The 23,222-nt window shown below is 34.8% G+C and overlaps 1 protein-coding gene across 1 annotated transcript in view; it reads right to left on the bottom strand.

Annotated features, from left to right (window-relative positions):
* Positions 1–23,222, bottom strand: part of LOC306857485 (disintegrin and metalloproteinase domain-containing protein 12-like) — a gene marked incomplete at its 3' end in the record, with an annotated part of 102,576 nt that overhangs the window by 60,822 nt on the left and 18,532 nt on the right. The window contains exons 2-3 of the mRNA XM_079397463.1: positions 16,923–17,026; positions 11,808–11,881 (exon numbers count right to left, since the gene is read on the bottom strand). Of these exons, the coding sequence (XP_079253589.1) occupies positions 11,808–11,881; positions 16,923–17,026 (178 nt within the window). The remainder of the gene's footprint in view (positions 1–11,807; positions 11,882–16,922; positions 17,027–23,222) is intronic.

Raw genomic sequence — 23,222 nt, 5'->3', positions numbered from 1 at the left:
CCTACCCAAACGGCCTCGCATCTGCTAAAAGTAGTAAGAATATGATATATGAAAACAATCCTGCTCAGTGAGCCAGTCACAAGCATCTGGGAATACTTTATTTACTGATTCATTTGAACAGCATATAAAACACACCAGCTCTGTCTCAACTGCTCATCTGATGTCTAATAAATCCCTAATTAAACGAAAATCCCCCCAAACAACATGAGAAACCTAAGAACAGAGATGTTTCAGAGCATAACACCTGTATACACTGTAAAAATTACTTTTTTGAAGTTGTAAATAATGATTATTGGAGTAAGTTTGACAAGAAAATATTTCAGTCTTTCTAGCTAAAAATTTGATTTAATTCAATGTGCCATTTGCAGATTCTTCTGTAAAATATACTAGCAATTTCTGAGTAAAAATTATTTTAACCATTTTTTTCAGCGTAGAAAAAATAATTCATTCAGATTCATATATCAAAATAAATAAAAAATATATAATTTTAATATAATAAATATTATATACTACTATAATAATACTAATAATGATAAAACTATAAATAAAATACAACTCATTTTATATTATATTATGGACAGATGATGTATTGCTCTATCAAAATGCCATGTTTAATTCAATGTGACACTTGATAATTCTCTAATTATTTGTGAAATTTTCTAGCAATTTCTGAGAAAAAAAATAATTTCTTTTTTTCAGGGTAGAAAGAAAAATTCTGCAAAAAGCAATGATTCTGTCATCAACTATTCACTCTCATGTCGTTCAGACTTTCCTTCTTCAATTATACTAAAAGACACAGGCTAGTAAATAGAAAAATGTAATGGATTTTTCACAAAAGAAGTAAAGAAAGAAAGACATGAGGGTGAGTAAATGATGGCAGAATATTCACTTTTTGGATGCATTAGTACTTATTTGACAACATTATTTTAATGACACTGTGTTCTGCTGATGCAGAAATGATCTGCCATTCTCTCAGCATGTTAGTCAAATCTGGAATGGTTTTACTCCATGTGCTGAATCATAAGCCGTCCATTTGGTTGTGTGTCATGCTGAACCTTGATTCCTGGAAACCCCTATAGAGCTCTGTCTAGACGAGTCCTTCGCTTCGGCTGGAAAAATTGTGTTTTGCATCGTGTCCGGAAGCACTCGCGTGTCCTTCGCTCTAGACCACAAAAAAACATTTCATTTTCATTCAAGGAGTCTGTGGTTGTGTCTAAATTACCAGTCTTTCTACAAATGCAAACGTGTATGAACCACAGCATCTATATTCATGAAAACTCTGCACTGGAACTAATGACTTCAAACCTTCAGCCTCATTATTCTTCTGATGCAGCAAATGCATGCATAAAATAAGTTTCTAAATAAATTAATAAAACAAACAGGTGACCTTTTGCTTCTTCATTTATCAAAATCATTTCATAGATTTGATTTTTATTATTTATTTTCTATAGCCTGGGCCAAAGGGGCTTCATTTCTCAGTATGCAAAAGTGTTTCCATGTATTAATCTAATTATTATGTTTTATTATATATATAAATAATACAATCAGAATCAAAATTAGCTTATTTCCAGGTATGTTTGCACATATGAGGAATTTGTTTTGGTGACAGTAGCTCCACAGTGCGACAATGACAGCGACAGGACAGAACACAGATAATAAAAAAATCTTGAGTGTTTGCTGCTAAAAAGCTCGTTTTTTAGTTTTATCTGACCATAGAAGCCAGTCCCATTTGAAGTTCCAGTTGTGTCTGATAACTGAATATGCTGGAGTTTGTTTTTGGATGAGCTAGGAGAATTTCTTGAAACCCTCCCGAACAACGTGGTGATGTAGGTGCTTTTTTTTTTTTTTTAAGGTTTTCTGACCCCGAGACTCAACTATTTTCTGCAATTCTCCAGCTGTGATCCTTGGAGAGTCTTTAGCCACTCAAACTCTCCTCCTCAGCGTGCATTAGGACGATATAGACACATGTCCTCTTCCAGGCAGTTTCATTACATTTTATGTTGATTGGAAATTCTTAATTATTGCCCTGATGGTGGAAATGGGAATTTTCACTGCTCTAGCGCTTTTCTTAAAGCCATTTCACTAATTTGTGAAGCTCAATTATCTTTTTCCTGCACATCAGAAATATATTCTTTGGTTTTTCTCATTGTTATGGATGATTAAGGGAATTTGGGCTTTGTTTTCCCTCTTATTTATATTTCTGTGAAACAGGAAGCCATGGCTGGATAATTTCATGTTCATAATCACCCTAAGTGCTAAAGAAATATACTTCAGAGATATTTTACTCATAAGAATTTCTAGGGGTGCCAATAATTGTGTCCAATGTGTTTTTGAGAAAAACATTTATTTCATAATGATATTTCCCCCCATTTCAAATTCTTATTACCCAATGAAAGGTTAGATTTTTGTGAATTTTTAAAATAAAAGATCAAAAGGATTAACAATTCTGATTAATTTTCACAGCCTTCTTTGATCATATTTACCAAGGGTGGCGACATTTTTGGCCATGACTAATAATTATATTATTGTATTATATATCATTATGATATACAAATACATCAATACTAGAAACTGAATAATTGTAAAATAAAAAAATAAACACACACACACACACGTGTGCATGCATATATCTTTTTCTATAATTTAGCTAGAATTAAATAATTCAATATTAAAATTATTATATTTAATATACAATATACTGTATATATAATTAATCTTTATTTAATCTTAATTAATAAATTAAATTAATTAATCAAAATAAATTACATTAAATTCATCTTATTAAGATTAAATTATTATTTTATTATAATATTATATATTGCTAAATAAATATATAATTATTTGTATAAAATAATAATATTAATAATAATACCTCTCAGCGCTTCAATTAAAAATATACACACACACATCCTTAAATACCAACAGTGCATCATCTCTCCCGCTCTACATGTGTTCTCAGATCTATTTAACTTCCTCCGGTCTCAGAGATTCCTCACAAACACTCTTGGCTGTCTTTCCCAGCTACACACACGCAGCACTTCCTGCAGCTCGAGTGTCAGTACGTTCAGCTTTCATCGGCGTCCCTGTAGGGAGCTCTCACACCCGTCCATCTGAAGCCAAATCCCAGACTCGTGCTCAGCACCGCACGACTCAACATCTGCTTTCTGCATGAACGCTAGGGAAAGACTCCCTCAAGCCCCTGCTCCTCTTTTATTGTGCTTTAAAGAGCACGAGTGGAGGAAACGCTGCTCGAGAACCCGTCGCCTCAAACCAAACCCCCTGAAATCAGCGAACAAAAGGAAAAGCACTAAAGCCGGGTTCGGTTTCCTCAGCAGAGCTTTAGGACTCAGGGGTGAACGCCGGTCAAATGGAGCGGAAGCAAGACGTTTTGTTTGCTTGGTGTTTTTCGCAATCTGTAACCCCTCCAGACCGGCCAAAACAGACAGTCTCTTTCAAACGCTTATTCAGCACAAGCTGTCAGGCTGAGGGGGCACTGCGCCGAGGTCAAAGGTCAAGAGACTCTGTCTGAGGTCAGGCTGCGTGTCAGAGAGAAGACAGGATGTGAGACGAGCGAGTGAGGAAAAAAACACACACGCTCACGCTCAAACATCTCCACAAATCCATATAAAGACACAAGCAAATGAAAGCAGACAGATTTATATGAAAATGTGTTTATTGTGCTAGACGGAACATGAAACATTTATGCAGACATTTATATTCATGTATTTAGCAAATACATTTAGCCAAAGCAACTTAAAAAGAGAAACAAAAGCAATTCGTCAAAGTGCCGACAATATTCTTTATGTACAATGCCAGGTATATTAGACAACAAGATTAAAAACATACAAGTCTTTGCTAAAAATTTAAAGTGCCCCTATTATGGGTAATTACATTTTCATATTTTTATGTTGGGAGTCCCCAACAACAGGTTGACATGCATGCAAGGTCAAAAAACACTTTCATAATATGCATTTATTTTTACCTTACTTGCTCAACGACTCCCAAACGATTCACTCAACGATTCATTTTTCCAAACCCCTCCTTTGCATGACGCTAATCTGCGGTGATTGGTCGATTGGTCTCATTTTAATTTCATCATGCCTGTAATGCCTGATAAAGCAGAGTTTGTGAGTGCTGCTTGGTGTACAGCGTTACCAGGGAAACCACAATTTTTGCTGCTCTAAAAGCGGCACCTAGTGGCAAAGAATTAATTTGCATTTTCATTCAGATCAACGCGAAAATACCAACAAGTGGGCGGGCAATATGCTAATGTTTCATGTTGACATCAACTTGAAACGGCTTGGGATTCGTTTTAAAAACGAGAGTCGACTCTTTCTTTTGAGAGACAATAACTTTATACACGGTGCACTTTCAGATTTAAAACTTTGCAGGATGTTCATTTCTCAGCATGCAAAAATATTTCTGTTTAGTAAACTATTCTTATATTTTATTATTCAATTTTAAATCATATAATTATACATTCAAACAATATTAATTATACATAAATAATTATATGAAATTATATTACATAATTATATTACATTACACACACATAAAAATTCAATTATATTAATTCAAAATATTAACAAAACCTATGAAAGTATATCAAAGATATTAATACAACACCTGATAAATTAGTGTGAGGAAGAGATTTAAGTCACTGTTCACTGAAAGTCTTGCCTTTTGCTGTAACTCCCTTTTCGTCATTAGATGAGGAACGTCAGTATACTTCGGTCATGTAGAAGATCAAGCACTGCTCAACATAAGTCATGAAGATACTTTATTAAAAATAATGCAAAATCCAATTTCATGTGTGGTAAGAGCCATTTATGGCCATTGGTTTTTCTGAATCCCCTCACTCCCACCAAACATGAACAGATCACCAGGCTTTGAACAGAGCTAATATTTCTCTCTAGTACACTGACGACTCAATATACAGAACAATGCAAATGGCTCCATTTCAACTCCCAAAATCCATCTTTTGATTTGTCTGGTTCATACGTCCACCTTATAAGGACAAAGAACTTGAGCTGGTCAGTAAAAGCATGAAGTCACTGTACAGAACATAAAATATGGAGAAATGTTAATGAAAACTGTATAACGGCCAGCTGACATGAGTAATGCCTGAATGCTTTTCTGTGCAAGTAATTTAATGCTTTTAAAATGAAATCTATTATCAAAAGAACAATTCTGCACATCTGTAATTCTGGCAGCACATTTAGTACTAAATAAAAGAAGAAAATGCAACTAAAAACACACACACCACATCAATTAACCCAGTTTTGAACAACTACAGCTGTTGCTTTTAAATCAAATATGAAAGTATAACGCACAACATCAAGTCTAGGCTTAGAATAAAATATTGCACAATGCAATGCAGTGTAATACAGGTTAAACACCTATAAAAAAAAAAAATCAATATTGAAAACTCATTTTATATAATAATAATAATATTGTTTTGCATATAATTGCTCCAATAATTATAGTATTGCATATAATAATTCCAATATATACACTGAACAAAATTATAAAACGCAACACTGTTTTTGCCCCCATTTTTCATGAGTTGAACTCAAAGATCTAAGACTTTTTCTATGTACACAAATGGCCTATTTCTCAAATAATGTTCACAAATCTGTCTAAATCTGTGTTAGTGAGCACTTCTCCTTTGCCGAGCTGTCCATTAGAGCACATAAGCCTGGAAAAGCAAAACTTTAGACAAAACAAAAGAGACTCATAACAGCATTTCAGACGGCCTTATCAAGAGCTCCAGTTATCTGCCGGCTTACAGCGGTCATTAACGCAGGGAACCGGCTCCTTGACATTACAAATTAATTAGAAGGGAAACCCAGAAAACATCACATAAACCCTCGAGATGCAGATTGAGAAGCAGGAGGTGTTTTTGTCGCAGTCTTCGCTCTTTAAGCATCATTTTCTTGTCTTTTGTATGGATGTCTTACAAACACACTCTCTCACTCATCTCTCATTCTCTTTCATGACTCGAGCCTCATTGTGCTCTCGTCTTTCCAGCTCTGCGCTCGTTTCTTCAGAGATTCCTCACCCTTATTCTTCGAGTGCCTAATGCTTTCATCTGTGCATGATTTGGTCAGAAAATCAGATTGCCGTTTCAATTGTGGCATGATCAACCTTCAGCATTGCATGAAGCTGCTGCTCAAATATCAAGGCTGAAGTCCCATCGAAACATCAAAACAATGAGCAAAAACTGCGCATTCACACTTTTTTTAGTTGACTCGGAACTGAATTTAGTGCAAAATAAATCAGTTCTCCTTACATTCATATTGCATTAATTTAAAAATTGACTCGGTATCTTTTGTTATACGCTCTCTGTTGAATGTTATTTGACACAGATATTTTTTGGATCCAAGTCAACACGACTCAGGGCCTCTTCTCCTCTCTGTTCATCACATTACAGCTCCAGTTATGCTGAAACTCTTTTCCAGATGAGTCTGTGTGCCTCTGTGGATGCGCTGCTATAAGCATCTTTCAGTCTGTGCAGCAGAACGCGTTTGTGAGATTATAATAGAAATGCCATTGGTGGATTAAAGTAACAGTCAGTATTTACTCAGAGCCTAAGTAAACACATTTTTTTTATTTTTACAGAGCTTTCACACAAGTTTGAGAAGTGGTTTGGATTAAGTATCTAGTGAATCTTATCTTCCCTTCTAATGTTCCTCTGAATCAGCCACTGTGTTCCATCTGAAACACTTTGCAGGAGTCCGTATTCATCATCTGCTCGGGTTTATCGCTTCATGATAATGTGAGAAGGTGTTGTGGAGCTCTTGTTCTGCTGTCTGACACATGGAAAGGTCATGTCTTTGATAATAACACATCTCCAGCGCTCATGAGAGGCTTTCCACTGAGGTTGTCTCCTTTTACACCCCTCGCGTTACCATGGGAATAGTCCAAAAATCACTTCCGCATGCTTCTTTCACTTCAATTAAATATTACAGGTCCAATTAAGATTGCAACTTGAGTATGCAGAAAAATAAGGCACTAAATAACCTGTACACTAACATACTGAATGCACCGATGCGCCCTAGTCAGTGCAACACCATAAACACACCCTACAATTCAATTCTCCCTACAATCTCAGAAACTACAGGAGTGATGCCACCCCACTGTTCACAAAATTATACTTTAGTATTTGACTAGGCAGATGAATAATGTACTTTGTTCTGTTCTTTGAAGATGAAAAGATCAAATTTTAAGTCAATTTCCAGGTCATTCACAGAAAATTTACTTATACAACTTAATTAGGGGCTTTGAATAAAATCAAGAAGATTAAATTCAATTCATGTTCTTATCTAGATTAACGGAGTTTGAGGAACCCGTACAGAGATTTTTGACAGTTTAATTCAGCTTTAAATGTCTTATTACTGTCTTCCATTAAAAAGGCATAGTTCAACCAAAAATTAAAATTCTATAATTTACTCATCTTTGAGTTGTTCCAAACCTGTATGAGTTTCTTTCTTCTGTTGAACACAAAATAAGATATTTTGAAGAGTTGCTAGCAACTGACTTCGGGGAAAAAAGGGGGAAAAATACTATGGAAATCAATGAAACAATGTTGGTAAGAAAACAGATACCGTAGCCATTGACTTCCATAGTGGGTACTACGGAAGTGAGTGGAAGAACGTTGGCAAGCAAACAGTTGCGGTAGCCATTGACTTCCATAGTAGGAGGAAAAAAAAAAATAATACTATGGAAGTCAATGGAAGAATGTTGGTAAACAAAGTTGCAGCAGCCATTCACTTTCATAGGGAAAAATTCTATGAAATTAAATGAAAGAATGTTGGTAAGCAAACAGTTGTGCTATAGTCTTCCATAGTATTTTTTCCCCTTCTATGGAAGTCAGTGGTTACCAGCAACTCTTTAAAATATCTTCTGTGTTCAGCAGAACAAAGCTCATACACAACTTGAGGGTGACTAAATAACAGAATATAGATTTTTTGGTGACCTACGCCTATAATAAACATGCGCATGAGTCTTGACCCTTAGAATATCATGTTCTATTAAGACTGTTTCTAACTCAGTCCAGGACTCATGCTGTACTCGTGTTTCCTACAGAAAACATGCATGACCCATTTCATTTAAAGTCTGCTGCTTTGTCTCGGACATAGTCTTACAGTGACTAAACTGCGATCAAGCATTCTATTGGAAAATACGAAACGTAAACCAGCGGACATCATATGTGCTTCATTGCTGCTTTAGAAAGAACTGAAGTCTTTTGACCCAGTAAATCAGCATGCTGAGCACCTCCCACAACGTTGTGAACTTCTTGTGCTGAAATCAGAGAGTTTTAAAAACAAATCTGAGCTTTCAATTTTGATCATTTCATTTGACGAATGTTTTTTTTTTCTGCTCCGCTTTGCTTCATCCAGATTCAACGACTCGAATTCATCAGCTTCACTGGAGCAGGAGACTCACACGAGATCGCTCTCACTCACTCGCTTCCTTATACAGTATACCAAATGCTGGATTTCATTTCCACACAACACTGTCTGACCACTGCAACCTCAACCAAAATCACAATAAAACTGAAGTTGAGGAAAACAGGCTGTATGGCAATACTGGTTTTCTGTCTATAAAACATATTTGTATATAATACTGTTCAAAACGTTTTTAAAGAAATTAATAAAGACACTTATGTTACAAAATACTTCTATTTCAAATAAATGTTCTTTTGAACTTTCAATTCATCAAATAAAACTGAAAAATAAAATATTTCACGGTTTCCACAAAAATATGAAGCAGCACAACTGTTTCAACATTGATAATAATAATAAAATTATTCTTGAGCAGCATATCAGCATATTAGAATGATTTCTGAAGGATCATGTGACACTGAAGCCTGGAGTAATGATGCTGAAAATTCAGCTTTGATCACAAGAACAAATGACATTTTACATATTCACATAGAAAACAGTTATTTTAACCCCTTAACTGTCACCCCCCCCCTTTTTGAAAGTGCACTATTTAAAGTATTTAAATTGTAATAATTCATGAATGCTTTTGAATTCTTCCTTTTAAAGAAGACAATCAGCAGATTATTGCAGAAGTGAAATAATTTCAAAAAACGAAAGTAAAAAAAAGTTATAAAAGTTTAAATTTACTGTAAATAACATTTACGATACTATTATTATTATATTATATAAAATAAATATTTTACAAAATATATTTTAATCCAAATTTGGCATAAAATTAAAGCCATGACTAAATATGTTGTGTTCCAAATTTGAAGTTGATATAAAAAAAAAATTGAGGTTACTATGCAATTTTGTTTAGGCGTTATACCACAAACAGCCACCGGGTGCCATTCAAACCACATTGAAGTTTTTATGCACTTTTCTGTAACAAATGGATCAATTTCTCTCTCACTCTTACTCCGATCACAAAATAACCACCAAATATGGAATCTTGAGACTCAGACCTTTCCGATGATATGCATTTTGTCAAGATTATAAAAAGTTTTGATTCTATAAGACCGTAATACATTTAGTCACCACTAAGGGGGAGGGGCCCGCTAAAAGATTTTAAAGTACCATTTCTATGGTGACACAATATCCGATTTCAAAACGGTTTTCACAGGATGAATTGTGAGATTTTAAGCTTTCAAATTATATATAATGATTACTAAAACATGTGATAGGAAAAAAGGAAACGAATAGAATTTTTGTGTCAAAGGTCAGCGCTCCTATTATGGTGTATATGGTTTGAGGTGCGCTCTTGTCATAAATTAATCTATTACTGCTCCTGCATAATTTTTTATAACAAACAGTGGTGAAATATCTATTTAGGAGTCTTGGACCTTTCCAATGATATATAGTTTGTCATGATTAGATTAGGATTTAATGGTAATATATTGAAGTAAAGTTAGGTGTCCCGTATACGGGACGGTGACAGTTTTAAATTGTAATAATATTTCACAATATTACTCTTTTTTCTTGTATTTCTGATCCAATAAATAATGAAATCATCATTAACATGACATATCGATACAATGTCTGAACAAGTAGATCTGATTACATCAAATGACTAAAAATTGGACTCACAATGTACACTTTGAAGTCACTGTGGCCAAGATCAGAACTGAAAACACAATTTAGTGTCCTGTCTCATAAGAAAACAAGATCTGGACCGCATTTAACAGCACTGTGCATGCAGCTTATAACTTCTAGTTAGTCTATAATTCTATAACTTCAAGGTCACTTACACGTATAATTTCACCCACTGCAACTTTAAATATGCCGCAGTCTCTGAATGTTTCGTTTTCCTCTTCACACTCTGGTTCACATTCACACATGCTCCATGTTATACCAGAGAAGGGTTTTCAATCACTCTTACCATGAAGATCAGTGTTAGCCTGAATAAATTCAGAGGTGAGTTCTCAGATCTCAGTTACGTCACTACCGCTCACCTACCCTTCAAACCCACCGTCTCACTCTCTGGATGATATACTGCACGCCAAATGAAGAGCATGGGAATCGGTAGATTCAGAAATTAGACTCTTGTGGTGTTTTGTCGCCTCCGGCATGAAGCGGTCAAGCGAATGTTCATTTGCATTCAACAACAGAGCCGGCAAGGGTTCGTCTGACACGAGCTTCATTACACAGACCTGATTGACCGCTCCACACTGGTCTAACACTTCTGAAACACAGAATTAGAGCATCAGCTCAGCCTTCAAAAGCAAAAATACATGGATTCTTACAAGGCAGACGGAGATATACTACAGTGCCTTATGTAGGAATCAAACACCAAACTAAAATACGGACTGAACTAAAAGCTTCTCCGAGATTTTATTCTGAGCAACACAATGATGCAAGAACTGACAAGCCTGTTGAATATACACTAGATAAGTGTGTCAACAAACTGTGGCCCCATAGTATGTCATATTTAAATGGCAAACATTTATTTATATATTACTGCAACATTCATGCATGTTCTAGGTCAAATGGTCAAAACTTTGATAAAACCCCAAAACTACCACAAAAAAAGTACAATAAACCTGCAATTTAGTGTTAGCCAGAACTGTAATTAAAAATAAATAAATAAAATGGCATATGGGTTTTAAAGTGATCCCATATGAACTGTATGATGAAACTTTGATAAAATTGTGAAGGGCATTTTCTATCATACAAAAAGAACAGCCAACACAGATGTCATGCATTTATATCTATAAATGGATTCAGATATGATGAAAGAAAGTATGTGTACAAAATAAATACTATGATATTCTGTAAGCGACCATGTATCTGCACAGGATTGCTAAGTCGTCTGTAAAAATGAATAACTACTAATTAAAAAGAAAACAGTAAAAAAAATGGTTAAAATAAATTTAATGAATAAATGTCTAAAATGCATTAGTTAATTCTAACAGTACTACATACATACATACATACATACATACATACATACATACATACATACATACATACATACATACATACATACATACATACATACATACATACATACATACATACATACATACATACATACATACATACATACATACATACATACATACATACATACATACATACATACATACATACATACATACATACATACATACTTTTTTTTTTTCCACATTTATACAAAAAAAAAAAAGGAAATTTTGTGATGGGTCCTTCACAAGAGCATAATCATATTTGGGGGTCTGTGGCATTTAAAATATTGAAAACCCCTGCCATAGTATATATCAAAGTACCATGGTATTACCTTCAGTTACCATCATTGTACTATGGTACACATTTGGTAAAGTGACAGATTAATGAAGGACTTACTCATTTTTCTGCAAAGCAAGTAGCAGTTGCTCTCCATCCACTTCAATCAGCACCTTCAGTGATCCAGGATGACCCTAAAACCAGACAAAGAAGAAATGCATTTTCTGACAAATCAGCGACAAATCAGAAAATTGTGACTTTCTTGTTTTGGATTTGTATAATATATCAAAACATCCAAAATAATAAAGTCACAATTTCTTAAGTCACTTCCTCCACATTAATGGATGGTGAAAAATGTAACTAAAATAATAATAATAATAAAGTAAGTGGGTTTAAAATTACTTTAAAATCTGTATCTAAATCCAAAAATTTTGTGTAAACTAGTAAAGATGTTCAGAATCATAGCAGATATTGATCATGCACCAAAATGCACAGAGCAAGATACTTTTTATGGGTCATTCCAATACAGAAACAAGATAAATGGGCAAGCTGTGAACATTAAAAAAAAAAATGAAAAATAAGAAACAATTATCATCATATTAGACACCTGTTGCTGCATTAGCATTTCATCTGCATCCACCCATATACTCTAGTGGATATAATTGGTTGATTGCCACTTTAAGAGATGGCAGCTGATTGGTTGAATTCATAATTACACACACCTGTTCCACTTCTGGATGCTCTATAAATACCATGTTATAATGTCGAACTTATCTCAACACACTTCAATCTGTCTGATGGCATTTACTTGATTATGATTTCCTGACAATAATTTAAAATGTTATGTTAGGGTTAGACATGTTGACATTTGAAACGTTATGTTATATGAAATGTTACATTTTATGGTTGCATGACAGAGTAACTAAATAAAGTGCTAGTTTATTCACACAAGTCAACAATTAAATCAATGACCATTTGTGTGTCCATATGAATAGTGGTTAGTACAAAAACACATTCCCAAATGGACTGAAAAATAAAATGTGGTTATGCATCTTTATTTCCACTAAATATTGTGGTTCATTCAGAATGCATCACATTATGAAAGTAAAACGGGTTGCAATAGCCGTTTCGTGTTGGCTTAACTTCTGTTAGCGGTTATATTCATGGAAGATGAAGTTCTAACCGCTGCATTAAAGACAATGCAAGTCCTGAGACCAATACACAGTGAGAGAAAGCATATTTCCAGTTTTGAGTGGGCTTTTGTATGGGATCAAATGAATCTGCCATTGTGTCATAAGTCTGTAGCTGTCAGGATTAGTTTTATGTTTCAATTCTCTCTGACATTAATTCTCTTCACGCTCTGGAAGTCTGAAAGTTCAGCAGATTTACTCCGAGCCTCTGAGGGAAATGGATTTAAACCAGCCAGGCGTTGACAAAATACAGCAGAAATAAACATGAATCATCTGTCTAACATGAAGAGGACCATGCGTCATTGCATATGCATGCTAATGCACGGCTAAGACCGTGACACATACATTGACATGGATCGTGAGAGAAAGTCTGCTAAGTGTATAGCACAAATTTGACCTAGAATATGGGCTGACCTTCATCCTAGTGATAGAAAACAAAGAAAAGCCAATTAAACTAAAGCCAAAGGAAAATGCATGGTCTCCAATGGTAAAATCTCTAATGTACATCAACTTTGAATGCATGGATATAGCATACACTGTATTTGTTGGAAAAACTACTAAACTGCATGGGATATGTTGAGAGTTTGTAGGTTTGTAGGAGTGCATTTATACATCTCTGATGAAAAGATATTTGGGGGTTGACGTTCTTGTGGATGTAACTTGGTTACAAAACCGCCACTAACAACTTTGACCTCCATAAATCCATAGTAAAGCAAACAAATGGAGCAAATTTAACACCCCTGTTAGGGTTCCTCAGAGACCTTTCAAAGTTAAATCACTGCAAAACCTCAAAGCAAAAAGTACGAAAGGATTTGGTGAAGGGTCTTCAAATGTGACTGGCATTGACTTTCATTGGCGTTCAGGTATTCATTCGCCCCCTACTGGTGAAAGAGTCCAAAGAGAAACCAAATCTTTTTGGTCAGTCTCCATCACTAATTCATATATTTACTGAAAGGGAACATGATAGACTTGCATTGCTGAATAATCACTGGTCTCCAACAATTACATTACCTCCCATCTCAATTTTATCAAAGACCACCTGGAGGACCCAAACAGCCATTTGTGCACTGGAGCAAAAAGAGCCGAAACAAAAGTTTAAAGTGTCAGTATCAATAATAATTGTCCCACAAAAACAAAACACAGCATTCCAGCTGAGGAGCCTCATCCCGGGCTTGAAGTGTGGTGTTGAGAGTATTCAGTGATGTTCTTGCACTGCTCCAGGAAACTTTACAGGAGAATGTCATTGTGTCAGGCAGCATGCCTGTGCCAACTGGGTCATAAAGAACAACAATGATCTGAAAAACACATGTAAGGAGCCGTGGCATGGCAGGTAAAGCATGTGCTCGGTTTTTGATGATGTGAGTCCAGACTGCATTATGTGCCAATACATTTCCCCCACTATATTCCCAGAGTTACTCCCTCCCTTGACTGTCCTAAAAGCTAAAGACCATAAATAAAATGAACGCAAATCTACAAGGGTTGTAAAGTAAGAACTTATTCAAACTGGAATGACCAAGTTAAATGGAATAATTCACCTAATAATGACAGTTCTGTCATCATTACTCAGCCTGTTGGTTTTTAAAACCCTATGCTGATACTTTTGCTTGTAATTTTAACCCTAAAGCCTATGTCTCATAGTTGATACGCAAATCAGCCTCTAAATTAACAAAATCAAAACTTTGCTAAAATGCTGTTGTACAAAATCTACTACATGCCATTACTTCATTGGTCTCAAACTCAATTCCTGGAGAGCTCTGCACAGTTTAGCTCCAACCCTAATAAAAAACACCTGATCCAGCTAATCAAGGTCTTCAGGATCACTAGAAACTTCCAAGCAGGTGTGATTTGGGGCTGGTTGGAGCTAAACTCTGCAGAGCTGTGGCCCTCCAGGAATTGAGTTTGAGACCAATGAAGACTTTTTTTTTTTTTTTTTAGAAAAATCATGTTGAAATGTGAGTCTCAAATATGATGATCAGGCTTTTGAGGGACGTTTTTTGTTCATCTCTCAATAGTCATTGTATTGCATTAAATGTTTTGTCCACAAAATAAAAAAACAGCAACAAATAAAATGCTGTTAAATCACATAACCTGTCTGTTAAAGCACATAAAATACTTTGATGGCTATTTGTGACATTTCTGATGTGTTTTTGTCCTTTTTGGACCTTGACAGAAGTGTTCACTATAGACTGTTGTTCTATGGAAAAAAAAATGTGTAAAGATTTTTACTTCTGGGTTCCACAAGAGAAATAAAGTCGTATGAGGCAGACATATAAATTCATAGCTGACATAATGATAATTTATATTTATAGGTCACGAACTCCTTTAAAGAAAAAATGAATTGTACTCACTTGAAATGTAACATGGTCTGAAAAAAATCATGAATCAGAGGAAAAGCTGGAAGCTGATGTGCATGATTTTATCAACATGCAGGTTTGGTTAAAGTAAAGGTTCAAATATTATTTTCCAAGTAGTGATATTTCACAGGCATCATTTTAGACAAGCTACATCTCACAGAAACTTGTCACAATCCACAATTTAACAAACTCTCACTAGTTCAATGGCCTTTTCCCCTACATTTTTAATGCTGAATCTCCACACAGATCCCTGGGTGGTCCGATTTACTCCTTAAGATTTTTGCTCACGGCGGTACACATGTAAAATCTCTCTGTAAAACCTTTTTACAAACTCCAGTAAGAAAACAACAGACTCTGAGTAAATAAATTAAACAAATAGGCTTCAAAACAGCCCTGCACGTCTTCATTCCATTAATTGGTTGAGAAATGTTTTTCATTAAGGACAAAAGCAACACATCCCCTCCAGGAACAATATTCCCTCACAGGCAGGTCTGTTCACCGCTTCCCAAAACATATCAGTTCAAACTCACTCCTTGTTCAACCAGCATGTAATCAGAATCGGTGATTTTTAACTTTTAACTTTAAAGTCAACTAGGAATAGCGTATGCAACTCTTTTACTTTCATAGGCCATGTACACACTGTAAAGTTTCAGGATTGACAACTGTATGGGAGTGAATTACAGTTTTGTTTGTTTGGAAGTCAGCTTCGCAGAGCCACGGGTTGCCAGGTCTGCATACAAAAGTAGCCCAATGACATATCCCAAATATCAAAACTCAAAATATGCAGTTCCCTTACCTAAAGTACATATTACAGTCACCTTTATGCAAACTTAAAACCACAATATTGTAGTGATCATAAACACAGCTCAAAGCTGAATGTTCCTTACCAGTGGCTCGCCTTCAAGAAACTGAACATCTAGTGCAGATTTATCATTGGTAGAATATAAAATATTTCAATACAAGCATTTCAGCAATACAATTTATGGATATGTCAATATCCAAATGTTTTTCAGCATAAAAGAAAAATCGATAAATTTGACCCATGCAATGTATTGTTGGCTTTTGCTACAAATATACCCGTACTACTTCTGACTGGTTTTGTGGTCCAGGGTCACAATTTCTTGTAAAAAACGCAGATTTGGCAACCCTTTTGCAGAGTGCACTCTTGAAAAGTTGCCATGTCCACTTCTAATAAGCGAGGCTTATTATAGTCTTTGGGTTTGATGTTTCGGCTCAAGAAACATATATATTAGGGGTTAATAAAGTTTGCAGGTTGCCATATTTTGTTATGTGTCTTTTGGATTTGAGTTTATTAATGGCTTGTTCTTATTTGTTTTGTTGTTGTTTTTCCTGGCAAGATCTGGCAACACTAATGAGTCAAAACATACCCCTGTGATTTCTTTCACATCACTTACTGAAAAGACACAACTCTGATACATGTTTAAATTGTTCAGTTCGGTTCCAAACGTACACACTGCATAAAATCTCTCTAAATGTGGTTGTCACTACCTGCATTTTTCAGGAGTGAATTCGGCCGTAGAATGCAGTTTTAAATGACTGAACTTTGTGGGATCAGAACAGGATTAAGCACTAAGAGGTGAATTGACAACCGAATTTAGCTGCAATGTGTACATGGCTATAATGTGTTCCTGAGTGAAAAAACTGGGAACTTGAATTTAGAAGTGGCTTACCATTGACTTTATGAGACTAACCGGCCTCTGCTGTCCTCCAATGAACAGGTGTGGTTCGATTACGTCATAACGCTCCAGCGTGTCGTGTTGATTCGGATAGGAAGCTGAAAAAAGAGAAAACAAGTATGGGAGATCTCCACAATAAAGCAAACCACCAAACTTTGGTCTAGACATTTCATTGACTGACGACATCGCCTAATCACTGACTAACTCTGCTGAGCATTACTTATTTAAAATCACTCGCAGATAGTCTGTCCAATCCATGCTATTTATAAATCTCTTTGGCATTTGCAACCTGCTGCGGTGATGCCATGAACACAACATCGCTAATCAATGCTTTCAAACATCAGGTTTGCCCTAACAACAATCTCCCTGGAAACTACATCTATTTCAGGCCTGATTCGATTTAGATGACCTAATGAAGCTCGTTCCTGTGGCCTCATCTGTCTCTATATGCTATAGAAGTAATATTATATGTAAAATTCAGGGAAATTCTGAGAAACCACAAGATGACTTTAAATAAAAATAGTTGAAAATGTTATATCAAAATAAAATTGCAAAATTAAATACCTGCATGTAAACTGACATCATATTTCTCACTCGCTTGAAAATGCATCAATGCATCACACAATAGGTCTTTTTTAATAGGTTTTGTTACTGCAAAACTGCATTATGAACTATAATTTTTTTTTCATTCAGCATATATTTACAATTTCTTTCTTTTTTAATGGAAATTAAAAATATTAATTAAATAAAACGTTTACTTATTAAATAAAATATACATGCATAACTTATTTAGAAAAACATTTAATTTGATTTAATTTTCATTTTATTTCACTAAAAATAGCTCCTTGGAAATGCTAAAAAATAAATAAATAAATAAATAAATAAAACAATTGTATAATTTCCAAAATAAATCACTTATTTATTATTTATTTTATTATGTATTTATAATTGCCATGGTTATTTTGCCATGCCAGCACAGCAGTTCACTACAGTATTTTGGACCAGAGCCTGTGGGTTTTTGTACAAGCATAAGCAAATGGTTTCCTCCCAGACAATACAGTTCACCACAGAGACATCATCAATATAAACACATTTACACTCGCTGAACTCACTGATGAAAACAACACAGACACACACATCAAGCATTTATCAAGAATGACACCAGCAGCGCATTTCATTAATCATGCATAAAAACACATCATTATGCAGTGACAGCGAGATGTTAAGAGTGCAGTTTACAATATAAACTCTCTTAACGTTCAGCAAACCACGCTAGTCCAAACAAAAGAGTTCACTCGCATCTCCATGCTACCGCCTGGCATGATTCATCTTCATTAAAGCTTCATAAACAACTGAAACATCCTCTTTGCAATACATACACGCCTTCCTGTTTGGTTCATAATGCATGCAAGTGTGAAATTAAGCGATTACACTAGCAATCAACTATTGCAACTGAGGAACTTTGTTAATTTGCATTTTAAATAAACATTTTAAGGCACACATCCAACATGACAACTATTTCCAAAGGTAACCACCAATCATATGCACCAGATTGGCCAGATCTGAAGGCAGATTTTAATGCTCATGTGGGTAGTTCACTAGGTTTTGGATGCTTTTCACATTTTTAACCTCTCTGACCCACAGTCTCGTCTCATAGACATCAAACTCCCTCTGTTCTGTCCTCATGTCTCCCTTCACAGGTCTTCCTCTCAGACTGAGGCTGTAGATTAGTCAGCTCAACTTTATGTCTGCTTTATGTCTGATACTAGGGTTTCCCTCTCACTGAACACACTGTGAAAAGAAACAGACTGTGGACAGATAACATTGTGAAATCTCTTGGTCAGCACATTTACAGACTCTCTGAAACACTCAAACAAACACAGCCGACTGGCATCCTTCATTTTCGCTCTAATTTTGCTTCAATTTCGCTCTAAAATTTTAGAAAGATTTTTGATAATGATTAAAAAAAGATAGTCTCTTCTGCTCACCAAGCCTGAATTTATTCAATTAAATAATAATTGTATTTTATAAAAAAAAACAAAAAAATTTAACTATTACAAAAAAGTTACTAAAAATTAAAATTTTTGATATTATCTGATATTATTCAATATTATTTACATGATTATTTTTTATATTACTTATAAAAAAATATTTCTATGATATACATAATTTTCATGGTTATTTTTATAAATATAAAATAAATTAAGAAAATATATATAAAATAAAATTACCCATCATATAGATAAAACCACATTCTATAACATTTGCATTATTATTTTGTTAAATTATTTATAAAAATACTTTATAAATACAAGATATTTTTAAATGCATATCTAATATTTAAATAAAAACATTCATGCATATATACAAAAAATGCATATTTTTATTAATTTATAAAATTAAACAAATTACAGTTTAGGTAGGCTATAAATGTATGTTTGTAGCCTATATGTACAATTAGGAGTGAGTAAGTGAAGTGACATACTGCCAAGCATGGTGACCCATACTCGGAATTCGTGCTCTGCATTTAACCCATCCAACGTGCACACACACAGCAGTGAACACACACACACCGTGAACACACACCCGGAGCAGTGGGCAGCCATTTATGCTGCGGCGCCCGGGGAGCAGTTGGGGGTTCGGTGCCTTGCTCAAGGGCACCTCAGTCGTGGTATTGAGGGTGGAGAGAGCGCTGGACATTCACTCCCCCCACCTACAATCCCTGCCGGCCGGGGACTCGAACCCGCAACCTTTGGATTACGAGTCCGACTCTCTAACCATTAGGCCATGACTTCCCCTGGCAGTCACTTTCCGTTTGTATTCACATATGAATTTAAGTCAAAGAAATGCACATCATGCGGTAAGTCAAAATCCATGGCTTAGGCTGTATATCTAACGGCTGATGTAGAATTAGCCATAATTTCCATGGCAGTAAAAGTGATCCTAAATAATCAAGCCCAGAGCCTGATAGATCTGAATCCAACACCAACGGCTCCTGAAGAGGCCTGATGCCGGCAGAGCGAGGTTTTGAGGTTAGTTTGGGTGACGGAGCGGCCCGGTCTGCGCTGACATCACCGTTTAACAAGCGTGGCCGACGCACACATGGAATCGCCATCACGTTTGAGGCCGTTTCACTTCGGTGGGCCTCGACGAACGACAGTTGAGGGTGAACAGACGATATTGCTAGCAGGGCTTTTAGTGTTCACTTGTAAACGGAGGGAGAACTGGAGAAAAACAAGCGACATTTGTTCATTTCAGAAACTCCTGCTTGTGTGGTGGAGCTGTTAAAGTGAGTCAGTAAATTATAAAGTTATAGGAGATGCGGTGAGGGAGCACGGCTCCGGAGCTTATTTACATTCTCAATAAAGCAGAGCGAGAAACTTCAGCTATTACACTGTTATTTATACATCTGCAGTCGAGTCAATAAAGCGAGTGTGCGGTTGGGAGCGTCGATGTTATATGTGTTTGTTCTTCATTGGCTGATCTTTTGTACTGGATTTATGAGAGCAAATGACTGAATAATAAAGGTATAAAATTTTGAAGCAGTGGCTTAGAAATTGTGTGTCATTGCCAGATGCAAATTGAATCAATCCATTTTTTCAATATGTGAAGTGCTGCAGTAAACGTACACACTGGGTTTGTGTGAATAAGTGACAGTTTTCTGGTTCGATCTGGGAAACACCATCAAAAACTGTAAAATATCTCTAAATAGATGCTCTTGAAGTCCACAGTAACTTGAAACTGACATCATTTCTCAGGAAACTTCTGACTTCAAAGCGATCTTTGAGTAGTACCATAATATGCTGATCTCCATAACCTTGGCTGAAAACAAAAAAACAGTCTAAGCTGGTCTTCCAATCTGGTCAGGCTGAAATATTGGTGGTTTTCAAGAGATTTTCAACCATTTTCAGGCTGGAAGATCAGCTATTCATAAAATAAAATAAATAATTTCTATAATTATATTTATAAATATTATATTTTTTATTATAAATTTACTTTATTATAAATGTTATATGCGGCTGCGCAGAAGAAATAATGTGCCTCGCGCACACAAAAATGAGTTGGGAAGCCATTTGATTGAATGCCGCAGTAAAAGGAAAGAATAGCAATGCTCGGGCAAACCGCTCTAGAGCTGATGTCACGACAGAGTAATAAAACGTCCTCATGTATTAAAGAAGAGTGGCTTGATTAAGTGCTGGAAATAACGGTAACAAAACTCTGAAACATGTACAGACACACACAAGAGTATTGTACAAACTGTACTTCATAATAATGTTTAGACCGCTATAGAAGAATTCATATGTTCACATTTGTTTTATATTTAACAAACAGATCTCAGCTTAAGTTTGTATTCTATTCTATTCTATTCTATTCTATTCTATCAGTTTAAATAGTTTGTTTTGATAATATATTATGTTAGGGCTATATTATAAACCTGATAAATAATTGACCTTGTTTTTGAGTCTCTTGCTCATCAAGGCTGTATTCATTTAAAAAATACAGAAAAAAACAGTGATATAGTGAAATATTATTGCAATTTCTAATACTGGTTTCCTATTTTAATACCTATACTATCAAATAGCATTTATTCCTGTGATCAAAGCTGTATTTTCAGCATCATTCCTCCAGTCTTCAGTGTCCCATGATCCTTCAGAAATCATAATAATATGCTGATTTATTATCCGTGTTGAAACTGTTGTGCTGCTTCATATTTTTTTGGAACCTGTTACTTTTTTCTTTGATTCTTTGATTAATCAAAAGTTTAAAAGAACAGCATTTATTCAAAATAGAAATATTTTCTAACAATAGAAGTCTTTACTATCAATTTTATCTATTTCAACTTTTTTGAAGTATCTTTAAAAAAGAAAGAAAAAAAATTGCTGACCCCAAACTTTTGAATAGTTTATACTGTAACAAAATCTCTATTTTGACTAAACACTGTTCTTTTTAACTTGTTATTTTTTTTTAAATATCACAGGTCCCAAAAAATACAGTATAAAAAAAATAAAAAAAATAAAAAAGCAGTACAACTGTTTCCAACATTGATTAAAAATCAGCATATTAGAATGATTTCTAAAGGATCATGTGACTCTGAAAATACTGCTTTGCTTCACAGGAATTAATTACATTTTAAAGTATATTAAAATAGAAAACATTTATTTTAAATTGCAATAATATTTCACAATATTATTTTGTGAAATAATATTCAGTATTTTTTATCAAATAGATACAGCCTTGATGAGCATAAGAAACTTCGAAATTGATCCAAACTGTTGAACTGCAGTGTATTGTACAGTAAAAATGTTTTTTCAGGAAACCTAAAACGTACATCATTTAGTGACATCAAGGGTCAAATCAAATATAAATAGCACATTAAAGTTAAAAGTTACACACTTTTGTGTGCATGCTGTACAGGTCTGGTGCAAAGAATGCTTTTGCTCAGGTGCCAGAAATGTCCGTCCAATAGAGAAAAGTTTTGCTCAACAAGAAAAAAAATTAGAGGGAACATTGCTCCCACGGGTCCTTAAATTTGATGCAACTAAACTGAAGAGTCTTTAAGGCCTTATACCATTTAACGTATTTACTGTCTAAGAAATAATTTTTCAAATTGCCTTAAATAGATTTTTAAGAATTTTGCAGATACCTTGTAAATAGTCAAATAAAACTCTTTCCTTGATATTCGTGTATTGAAAATGTTTTTGATTGATATTTATGGTCTTTATTTTATTTGGGCTAGTAAATGTAGTGAAAAACAACAGCCAGTTTTTAAAGAGATTCGCTGTTTCTGACATAAGCAAATAAAATATTCTTTCCGAAGACGAAATCATCATGATTAGCTGTTCTGAGTTATAAAGTCTTAAATAACCATAAAGATTGTGGAGAAAATAGGATATGTGTCAGATCCGCATGATGTGCATCAGGTTTTAAAGAGACAGCGCTGATTTTAGAGTTAAACCTGCTGAAGTCTGTCATTGATGTAAATCAAAGAACAAAAGAAAAAGAGAAATCACTGGACTGCTCTGGTCCCTGATTAACTTTTGTAGCTGAATAAAGATTAATCTGCATAGTTTATGCATATACAACTTACTTTATGTGAATATTCACAAACTAAATCACTTTATATTTCACTTTATATGAATCACTTAATATTTCAGAGCCTATTAAATGTTAAAAAATAATGGCTTTCAATTATACTGTAATGTTGAATGGCTATAATTAATAGGTCAAATTGAGGGAAAATGCATTTAATAGAGAGCATTAATGCTTCATTAATAATAGTAAAAAGATGCCATT

The sequence above is a fragment of the Barbus barbus genome (genome assembly GCF_936440315.1).
Source record: "Barbus barbus genome assembly, chromosome: 38".
NCBI classification, from domain to species: domain Eukaryota; kingdom Metazoa; phylum Chordata; class Actinopteri; order Cypriniformes; family Cyprinidae; genus Barbus; species Barbus barbus.
Note: the sequence above shows the minus strand (reverse complement) of the source record. Positions and strands in the feature narration are given on the sequence as shown.